We start from the raw sequence: 11,147 nt of genomic DNA on the forward strand, positions 1-11,147 counted from the left end.
AACCAAAACAGGGTAAAATATGTTACATTAAATGTCTGAACATTATACCAAGGCCATTCTAAACTTCAATTTGACACTTTTAATACTTACGTGATTTACTAGCTGGAGTTTTAAACAGGTCAAGTCCTAGTAGAGCTACATAATGAAAAATATTCCTTCATCTTTACTCTCGTTCTCTTGTCTCTCACATTCAAAAAGCTTGAATTAAACTGCTGCTTACATCCTTGTCATAAAATAATAGTCTCATAAAAGTTTAAGAGTACAAATTTGCTACACCTCAATGTCGTAAACTGAAAAGAAATGACTTGCACCTGAGCGTCTTGAAGACCTGTTTGTGGAAAACCTCTTCATACATAATGGCACACTCTCAACTAACTAATGTTTATCAGAGAAATTGGTTGGAGCAAAGCATGTTAAGTAGCTTGGAGAGAGCCAAACCTTACTCACCTCTTGGCCTCATATTTATGAAGCCCCTGTTAATTTGATGAAACTGTGTGTCTGGATAAAATCACCTTTCCCATGCTGTCTAATGAAGATAAAATCCAGCACCTATTCAGACTAAGAGGATGGCAAATTGGCCACAAATGTGACATCAGCTGAAAAGAAATGCCAGAAAGTTTTTTGTTGTTTTTCTTCGTGCACCTTCTCAAAGATGACGGGATGTGTTTTTAACTTCAAAACTAACAATCTATATTGTTAAATGGCAGCGATAACTCAGATGTGCAGATGTCCAAAATAACCAGGCTTGTGTAATATGTCATCCATCATTGTTTTTCTGTGTGTGAGAGGATGTGTGTGTCAGAGAGCCAGAGAAAGATTCAACGATCCCTCAGTAATTGCCTGCTGAAATGACACCAATAGAGATGGTAGCGGGCTAGGTCAGAGTAGTCTAGTTGCCTTCATCAAAATCAATAAATCAGCCACGAGACTGAAAGAAAGTGTGTGTGTGTGTGTGTGTGTTGCCGATTGCTCTGTGCTCCCTCTCTGGTGCACGGACCAGACATCCTCAATAAGAGGTGACACCAACAGAGACGCTATTTATTCGGGGTCGATGCATTATTCATAACTGTGGCGAGGTGCAGGACATGGCGGCCTATTAGTAGACGAAAACTTCATTTTTACAGCCCTCCCGGACACTCATTATAACATCTCGGAAATTTCGACTTAAAAGATCTTTTGAAAGGAACCGGGATTAAATAAAGCACAGCGGTTTAGAATAATCAGGAGGCTGTGAAAGGAAGAATGGTCACCTCTTAGCAGTATTCAGGAAGTGTGTGTGGTGGTGGTGGTGGTGGGGGGTGTTTTTTTCTCCTTCCTCTGTCTCGCGCTCTCTCTCTCTTTCGCTCTCTCTCCCATGACATGAAATTTAATTCATCACTTTTCACCTCCTGAGGGAAGTTTTACTTTCATTTCAGGGCACTTTTAGGGGCTTTACTTCTACTCTGAGAGAAAAGTGTTATGAATCAATTTGATCGAGCAAATCATCGGGTATTTTCTGAAAAGTCAGATGAAAAGAAGAGGAGTTGTTTGGTCACCAGGGTAACCGCGGGTTCTCTGAGACGAACCGATTGAGACAGCAACAACTGCGCTTCAAGCTTAACGCTACAGAAACAGTTACATCCAGATGTTTAGCAGGTGTTTATTTATGATTGTTGACCATATTAATTCAGCATATTTTCATTTTTTAATTAGAAAATTACATAATTTATCCCAATATCCAGTCATAAACCCCAGCTTGATCAGACGATGGCGCTAGATTATACAAAGTTATTATAATTTATGCAGAAGAGGATTTGAACGTGTGCATCTGATTTCATAACAGTCCTTCTTTAGATGTTGAGCATTTTTTAAACTTAAATTCCTCACGGTCATGCGAAAGATACATTTCAAGGGCCGGACTCATCAAAAAAGACATCGGAGAACGGCCAGCAACGACCACTGAGTGTGACGTCACCTCACGCCGCCTATGGCTTAATCAAAAGCTGCTCACTGAACACCATGTGCTTTGCCTTGAATCCTAATAAACAAGATCTTTGCGTGACCTGTCCACCCGACATCTCACGTAAAGTCAGGTGGACAGGAAATTGGAACTGTTCTCCATCTTCGTCTTTGTCTTTTAGAAACACCTTTTAGACCCAGTTTTACTTTTTGTACTCGCTGCCACTCAGTTGTAAAGATAAACTGAGTTTCTGTTTACACATTTTGTCTCCCGGTGCAGGGTTGGCTTTCTGTTTCGATTCAGATTAATGATTGGGCCTGTTTTTGGAGATTTTATCTGAAGTACCTGCGTAATGTCCAGCCACTGCCCCCACCCGCCCCCAGAAACATTCACTCAAACATGCACACTCTCTTCACACAGGAGTCCATTCTCTTGCTGAGATGCTAGTTAGGCATGGCGATGAGATATCGGGCCGGTGGAAGTAAGAATGAGGAACATTCATCACTAGCTGCAAGTGTCAGCTAACACAGACATTCTGTGTGGCAAACAGCGCCTCGTGCATTGAAATTGAATTGAGTTGCTCAGTAACATTGTTCAGTATTCCATTTATATGTTCCACATCCTGGAACAGGGCAGATGCCGAGGCTGTGTGTGTGTGTGTGTGTGTGTGTGTGTGTGTGGGTTGATGTGAAAATGGCCTCTGAAAAATTCAATTTGTCTTGAATATAACTTTAACTGTATTTCCTTATTTAGAAATATGAAGAAACATGAATTTGCTTTCTTACTGAGAGTTTGATGAGGAGATTGATGCAACTCGCGCAATGTCTGTATAGCAACTATGAAGCTGACGGGAGCAACCATTAGCTTAGCTTAGCAGAAAATGTGGAAACAGCTGATTGCCTCTGTCCAAATGTAAGAAAATCCATCTACCAGCACCTCTAAAGCTCTTTAATTAATACACTCATTCTGATTTAAGTTAAAAACAGGCCATTTTACAGTTTATTTACACCAGTCAGACATAACATTATGACCACCTTCCTAATATCGTGTAGGTCTCCCTTGTGCCTCCAAAACAGTTGTGACTCATCAGAGAATGGACATGGGCCTTCTGAGGGTATCCTGTGGTGTCTGGCAACACAATGTGGGGGCCTTTGGGTCCTATGGTTTGAGGAGAGGGACCTCTATGGATCATCCCACAGATACTTGATCAGTTTGGGATCTAGGGAATTTGGAGGCCAGGTCAACAACTTGTGCTGTTTTTCATGTTTTTTTAGTTGTTCCTAAACCGATTTTGTGTCCGGCTGCATCCTGCTGGGGATGGCTGCTGCCATCAAGGAGTGTTATTGCTATGGGGTGGGGGTGCGTGGTCTGGTCTAGGTGGGTGCTACATGTCTAAGTAACTTCCATATGAATGCCAGGTCCAAATGTTTCCCAGCAGAACATTGTATTGTCACGAGATGGTCAATGTTATTTACTTCTCCTGTTATGTCTGATCGGTGTACTGTATGTTTTCATATTTGTTTTTTTCTGAATTGGAGCAAAGTCTGTTTAAAGAAGTTTAAGAAAATGCAAAAATTTAAAGGAATCCTTCTGAGTGAAAATATGATTTAAGCCACTAGAAGCATTATTTGCATTTATAATGTCATAATGTATTTGTTTTAAAATGTTTGCATGGTCCAGATTAATTTTACTGCAGTTTTTCTACAGTTGGCTTTGTTCCACGGTCACATGAATCTTGTTAAGCAAAGACCTTTGAGGTTAAATGTTAAGCTCTACTAGCTTTATACATACAGACATGGCATCAATACTCTCACGCTCCTCTCAGGAAGAAAGCCAAACATTGAGTTATCCAAACTCTCAAACTGTTGAAAACCTTTTTTTCCACAACACTGTCAAGCGGGCCACCTCAAAACATGACACTAGAGCAACACATCCCTCAGTATCTGACTCCAGAAGCTATTGTTGAGATCCTAAACCAGAAATGTTATCCTGCGAGACCTTGCGCGGAGTTAAAATAGAGCTTTACTTAGCCCAGTTTGGGCGTCTGGAAATCAGGGTAATGAATATGTAAAGAGCGCCGTCTTGGTCTCACCCACTTACTCCGTGAAATATAAGTAAAATAAGTGAGACTAACAGGCCTAAAATCATTTACACGGTAGCCTATAGTGTGTGTCTGCATCTGATATTCTCGATACGTATGCAGGGATTAATTTGTTGCATTTAATCTCCTCCGTTTGATAGATTTATCCAAAGATTTTGCTTTTTTTTCCTCCCACAGTTCTCATTCGCTTCATTTTTTTAATATCAGTATATCTCTTTTCCCATCTGTCACTCTCGGATATATATTTATCTCTCTGTCTATCTATCCTTCACTCTTCCTCCCTGTCATCCAGCTCTCACTCTAAAACGCCCTTCTTCTCCCCCTTCCTTTCTCGTAAACCAATTCCCCCCTCCTTCCCGACAGAAGTGCCAGATCCTTGTAGGAGTCAGAGAACACCTAATTCTGTTTATGTGTCACTGTGTGATATTGTTGGACGGAAAGATGCTTGACAAGGTTTTTTTTTTCCCCCCCCGGCTTCCCTTCGTGCCAATAAAAGTTCTTTTAGATTTGATTTGAGGGAGACAGACGAGAGAGAAGGCCACGCAGAAGCGGGAGAGAGCTCCTCACCAGTCAGCTCTGACAGGGATCCGTACGCTCACTGGTCCGTGTCGGACCGAAGTGTCGACTCCGGTTGTACGTCCAAGCATATCATTAAGAAGACATCTTTTGTTGGAGGCAGTCGCTGCTGTCTTTTGAGCAGTGAATGCACACGGCTGGCTGTTCACACACACATCAGCTCTTCCTCTGTTTGTAGACAGAAAAAAAAAAAAAAAGGGCATTTTAAGACAAGAGTGTTGTACACATACTTTTACACACTCGCACGCTGTGGCCTCATTTCCGGCCTGTCTGCAAAAAGTGTTACTACACCGAGGGTGACAGGAGGGTTTGTGTTACGAGTCGGATTTGATGCCAAAGGTTGCATCACGCCCTGAACTGAATCTCAGCAGCAGCAGCGCCGTGTTACCGTCTGACACACTGTGTGAATGAATTTTCCATCTTTAATACTAAAATCAGAGCAGATTCTGATGCAACTGCTGACAGTCAATGGGGATGGAGATTCCAGCTTAATTCAGGCGAACCTTGGCGGATATTACAGATGATGACTGTTCATTGAGTTGCCAGTGCGATGCCACAGCACCACCTGTTGGTCAGGATCCGCACGGTGAAGAAAACCTGACTGGGTTAGGGTTTTTTTTTTTTTTTTTAACAAGCCGAACATCAGAGAAGTTGAATCCATAAAAATCTGATTCTTTATGTCCTGCGGGTTTAAAAGTTGATATTTAAGGAATTTTTAATAGTTCGTGAATTTCTCGAGTCGTTGGGCATCGCCTTATAACAGCTCTTTTGATGTCTGCGCACTCTCACTGCTTCTCATATGTGTTTACACTATTTCTTGGATAATATTACTTGGATTTATTACTTTCGGTATTAGTTAATCTCCAGCTCTTAACTTTTTACATTCGTAAAAGCACCCTATCAAACTTAACTTAGACGTACCTGCACGACAAAGCACATATCGTCTGTTTCTGCTTCATCTCAACTTTGGTACCCTTCAAGATGTACTTAAAGTGTTTAAAAAAGAGAAAAGCAGATTTAAAGACTTTTTTTATCTCTGATTTTTGCAATTATCTTGTAATCCTTCGAAGGACGTATCAGTTGAATTGAGACGTATCTGTGTAAAACCGTTGGGAACCGCTGTTTTATTTGATGCTGTGATTTGATGTCAGGATGTCAAACATTTCACCTAAGGGCTCGCCTTGTCCATATTTCTGTCTTCTTTCACCTAATCTACTTGTTGGAAGTGAGGTGATCTCCTTAAGAGTAAAAACATGATTTATGTGTCCTAGTCCACGGTGCAGACATCTGTGTTTCCTGAAGCATAATATTCCTACACAGCAACCCAAAACCTTCCACATCCGAGCATATTCACACCCACATAGACTCACATAAGTACACAGAGGCAAAGAAAAAAAAATAGTCATGCAAAAATCAAGGTTTTGCTTTGTGCTGTTGCTTTTTGCTCGGATTGCATTGACTCTAATTTCCTTTTTCGCTGTCTCTTCTGTCTCTCCGCTCCATCCATTAGGTTCAATAAGATCCAGAACACAAAGAACACGATGAAGAAGGACGGCATCAGCTCTCTGACCTACAGAGTGGTTCAGGTCAAGAGGTATCCCCTGTACACAAACATCTCCGTGGAGATTGGCAAACCGCCGCCTCGACCCATAAAGGGCTAGAGGGAAAGAAAGGCGCGAGAAGAGGGGCCTGATTCGCGTCGTCTGGCTCGGAGGGGGGGGGGATGTGAAGAAGAGAACTTGAAGGAACGAAATGAAGAGCGTCCCAAACATCTGGAAGGATGTGGGATCAGAGATGAGAGGGAAAAAAACTAGTCACAAGCACATCACGGTGTCTTCTTCTCCCTCTTTTCTTCTCTGGGTTTTTTTTTTTCTTCTTCAAATTTCAGCTTGATATTTGTCTCTTTTAGGACTCAGGCTCTTTCCACTTACGACTTCTTCAAGCAGCCGCTGGCAGGTGTCGCACCTGCCTGTAATTTGACTGTGAATGGATAACTTGTGGACCAAAGTTGGATCATCAGCGGCTGAACTGAGGTTTGCGTCAGAAATTTTGTGTCCGTTGGCAGATTGAAAGGAACTAATGGTCGACAGGATCGTGTGACACTTTGACCTAATCTGGAAGTGTAGGAGAGCATCTGGACGGATTTCTTCAGACAAGCCGTGAGGAAAAGGTGGACTGTTTACGTGGATGTTAAGACAAAGCAGCTGCCTGTAGGGAGATTATGTAACAGGAAAACAACGAACCTTACAAAGGCCGTTAGAGAACTCCCTTTCTGAGCATTTACAGTAATGCCCGGTAATGCAAGGATTTCCATCGGCAACTTTAATATAATGAACTTTAATATAATGCAGTGATGAACCTTATGGAGGACGGTTTGCATATCGGAGACATCTCTCTACTCATCTTGACGTGCAGTTTGATTCTAACAGACGATTTCATGTTTTCTTCTCCTGTTTGGATCCAATTACTCAATGAAACCTTCTGCTATCAATTAATGAATGTGTACGGTGCCTGCATCTACGGCAGAAGACTCCAGACATTGCTGGTGAAGTACGAACACGCTGATAAAACATCAGCAGCAGCAGCAGCGAACACCTGAAAACTCTGTTTTTGTTCTCACACACACACACACTAAATCTTTGGAAACAGAAACTGACTCGTTGGAAGTTTTGCAACTAAAGTGAATATATTGAAATATGAGATTTTTTTTTCTCTTTTCGTTTCCCTGTATGCAGTGTGATGGCGCTACCTTGGGAAGACATACGAAATCAAATCAAGGAACAGAAGACGGCGGGCCTGATATATGCTGACAGCTTGGTTTTGATTTTAAACCCTCGTGGTGCGTAAGGATCAAGAAACGTTGTTTTTCTTTTGCTCAACTTAAATTTAGTAATCTTTAAATGAGACATTTCACAAGATTGGTATGGGTTTATTAAATATCCATTATTAGAAGTGCGTTTTTCTTTTCTACATGAGGTGCAAACATCAGAAATGAGCTGTCAGGATATATCACACAGGAGAAAACCACTGTGGACACAAATGCTGACTTTACACAGGCCTCACAGACTAGACAAGTCGAAACGTAATGAAATCTCTTTTAAAGCTTCCAGTGTAACTCGGAACTCATTTTTTTTTCTTTAAACTGTCACTATTCATTAAAACTCCACTGATGGTATTAATACATCATTTTCTCTCTCTCTCTCTGCTATCTTTTTCTTTCAATCTTAAAGAAAAAGACGATCATATCCGGAAAGAGGAAATTATAAGGTGAGGGCCTTCTGCCCGTGGAAGTTTTTAAGGCGGTAATGAGAAATGTTCGGCCGAGCAGTTTGACTGACGTGTCTATTGCCGCCTCAGATTTGATCATCATCAGCTGTCATGCCTGTGTTACAGTCTATTTTATTGCTCATTTAAATTTCATAGATAAATTAATCAGTTTTTGGAGTTAGTTCTTTCTTTTAATGATTATAAAACAAACAAATCAGAATTTCTCCCATCGACGTATGAAGACTTTGACAGTTTTTTTGCTTTGACGCGTTGCTCTTCTGCCTTTTGTTCCATTTTTCCTTGTCTCTATTGTTGATGCTGATACTGTTATCGCCTATAATGTTACACCAAACTGATGCCTTCGGGAGTTAGCTGTGCTAAGGGGCAGGACATTCTCTTCGGGTTAAATTATTGGATGATGTTTTTGAGAAGGGAGATCTAAAAAAAAAAAGGCAAAAGGTCATAAAAAACATTTACAGTATAATTATTTCCTCTTCGATCTTTAAGTCTTTCAAACAGAGTTGGAGGTTTGTCTGAAATCCCGCAACTGTGCGAGCTTAGCCTGGCTCTGCCGAACAGTTTGGGGAAAACTGTGCATTGTTTGGCCTCCTCCTCGGTCAGCCTTGAGGCGAAACTGTTCCCATCTGTTTGGCTCTCTGTTATCTTCGCCTCGAGCCTATTGGACCCCAGGATTCGTCCTCTCTTCAGCACACACACGCATTCACGGTGTCCTCCCGTTTTCTTTTGCATTATCTCCCTTTTCATTGCCTTTTCTTTCTTGCTCTGCCAGTCTGGGCTGCAAGTGTCAATAGCACACTGTTGTGCTTTGTGGTGGACCCACTTCAGGCACAGCTGTGCCTCACAAGAAGTCTTGGTCTTTCAGTAGATATCGACGGGGCTTCTCTTTGTGCCGCCGAATCTCTGCCACTTACTGTATCCTTATTTTCCTCTGTTCTTTCCTTCTCAGCACACATCCCTGTTTGTGTAACCCTCTGTCTCTCTCCTTTTTCCTCATCCTCTTTCCCCCTAATCGGATGCTCATTTTCGTTTTCACCCTCCCTCCTTTCTGTGTTTTGTTCCCTCTCTGGAAGACCTCTCCCGGTGAGTTTCTGTATCCTTAAAAGGCAGGCTGCCTGTGGAGATGTCAATACGATTCCTTCTCTAAAGTTTGCAGCTCACTCTGTGCAATATTACAGATTGGTTCACCCCCACTCTTTATCCAGCTTTAAAGTCATTGTTTAGGGATGTGAGGTGATAATATATATATATATTATTTTGTAATGCAGTCATCATATCGATTTCATTTCTTTGAATTCACCAGTTTATTAAAAAAACATTATAATCTGTACACAGAAAGGTAAAATTACAGCACTGATTTTTACCTTCATTAGAGTACTAATGGGGCACTCCATCAATTTAATGTGTGACTTTAAAAAAAAGTTTGGTGACTTTAAAGAGACAGATTAAAAGTTAGTGCTGACCAGGATAAAAACAATTGATCCTTCAAAGAGTGGAGAAGCGTGATGAAATATTTTGGGCGTATTGGCACAGTTAAATCACGAAAAGATGTATAACTCCATTAGAAAGTGTGAAAACATTAACGCAAAGCAGGGGTCTTTTCCAGGCCAAGGACCCCCAAACTGATGGAGAGATGGAGTGGGGACCCCCTACTTATGTATATGTGTATTTAAATTTATGGAAAAAATTGCCCGACCCCCCTGCAGTACCTCCGCAAGACCCCCTAGGGGTCGCGGACCCCCTGTTGAAGACCTCTGACATAAAGTTAATAATTGTAAAGGGGGAAAAAATTATCTAATCACTGGACTTGTGGTACTTGGGAAAACTGATTTTTACCATCTGAAGCTTAAATGATTTCACATCTGGATCAGTTGTTAGTGAATTAAACAGCAATCCCATCCTTTAGCCTCCATATTGTCCTCCGGGAGAAATTTGACCTGTCACGAATGTTCCTACATCACATAATTTGATATACGTATAGCAATTAGTTGAGAAAAAGTTGTCTAAAAATGTGTAACACAGAATTAGGTGATACATTTCATTTGGGGTTTTATAAATAGTCAAACAAACAGGGCTGTTTTTGACCTGGGAGGACAAAAGTTGCATGGTCGACGGGAAGACAAGGGTTAGAATAGACTGGCACAGTTATTGGTGTCTCTAACTGACTTCTTCTCCATGGCAACGGCAGTGGGAGGCATTAACTGTATACAAAAGTCGATGGACCCTCCTTGACGTCACCCATAGGATTTCTAAAGAGTGGCTTTGAAGCTCAGTCTGGCCACATCTATCTTGGGAGCTCTGACTAACTCCTGGATAATTTAAAAATGGGCAAAGAGAAAGAGTGTGAGTTGAGCTGCGGCAAGCGGGCGATGCTGGTTATTACCATAAACATGTTTATTTCTGCTGTAAAAAAAAAAAAAGCATTTTCACGTGAAGGTCTTGACTCGATTTCGGAGTCACCCTCAAGTGGCCATTTGCGGAACTGCAGCCTGTGGCACTTTGTCGGCCGAGCGGCTGCACTGTGAGCTATGCTGCTCGTGATGATTAAACTCAGCTTTAAAATTGGTGGAGTGTCCCTGAAGATCGTTCAATCGTCATTAAGGCTCCTCTGACACATTACTGGAAATCACTTTAGGAGCGGACAGTTATTGGAAAAGGTGAAGGGGCCCCCAGTGTGTATAAACAGTAACCTGGTGTAAAGCAGATGTAAAGCTCAACAACAGGAACTTTAGCAAAAAAACAGTATATGAAATGTTTCCTTTACTTGAGGAATAAATTGGCCACGAGGAGTGCTTGATGTTTCTTAATGGACTTTTAACTTTCGAAGCTGTCAAGCACATCCCAGGGGGTTAAAGTATTTGAAACGCTTTTTCAGATACATTTTTTTGCTCGTCTGCTGCTGACAGCAGGCCTGTGGGTGTTTTTAAAAATTAACTGTACCTCTAGCTATGTTTTTTTTTTTTTTTTTTTTTGTACATTGAATGTTGAAAATGTTATATCTTATATAGAATGCATTATGTCATATCAAACCTACTTTTTCTATACAATCAATAAATCTGATGTTAAAGATTGTATCATGGTGTTTTTAAAGTGTGTTTTCCTGTGATTCATTCATTCATTCATCTTCTGTACCCACTTATTCCTGTTAAGGGTCGCAGGGGTCTGCTGGAGCCTATCCCAGCTGTCATCGGACGAGAGGCGGGGGTACACCCTGGACAGGTCGCCAGTCCATCGCAGGGCTAACAC

At 41.4% G+C, this 11,147-nt stretch overlaps 1 protein-coding gene across 1 annotated transcript in view; it reads left to right on the plus strand.

The window, feature by feature from the left end:
* b4galt2 (UDP-Gal:betaGlcNAc beta 1,4- galactosyltransferase, polypeptide 2) overlaps positions 1-6,277 on the plus strand; it is a gene marked incomplete at its 3' end in the record, with an annotated part of 159,184 nt that extends 152,907 nt beyond the window's left edge. The window contains exon 7 of the mRNA XM_084545883.1: positions 6,127-6,277. Within this exon, the coding sequence (XP_084402009.1) occupies positions 6,127-6,277 (151 nt within the window). The remainder of the gene's footprint in view (positions 1-6,126) is intronic.
* Between the last annotated feature and the right edge of the window lie 4,870 nt (positions 6,278-11,147).

The sequence above is a fragment of the Chelon labrosus genome (assembly GCF_963514085.1).
Source record: "Chelon labrosus genome assembly, chromosome: 6".
Lineage (NCBI taxonomy): Eukaryota > Metazoa > Chordata > Actinopteri > Mugiliformes > Mugilidae > Chelon > Chelon labrosus.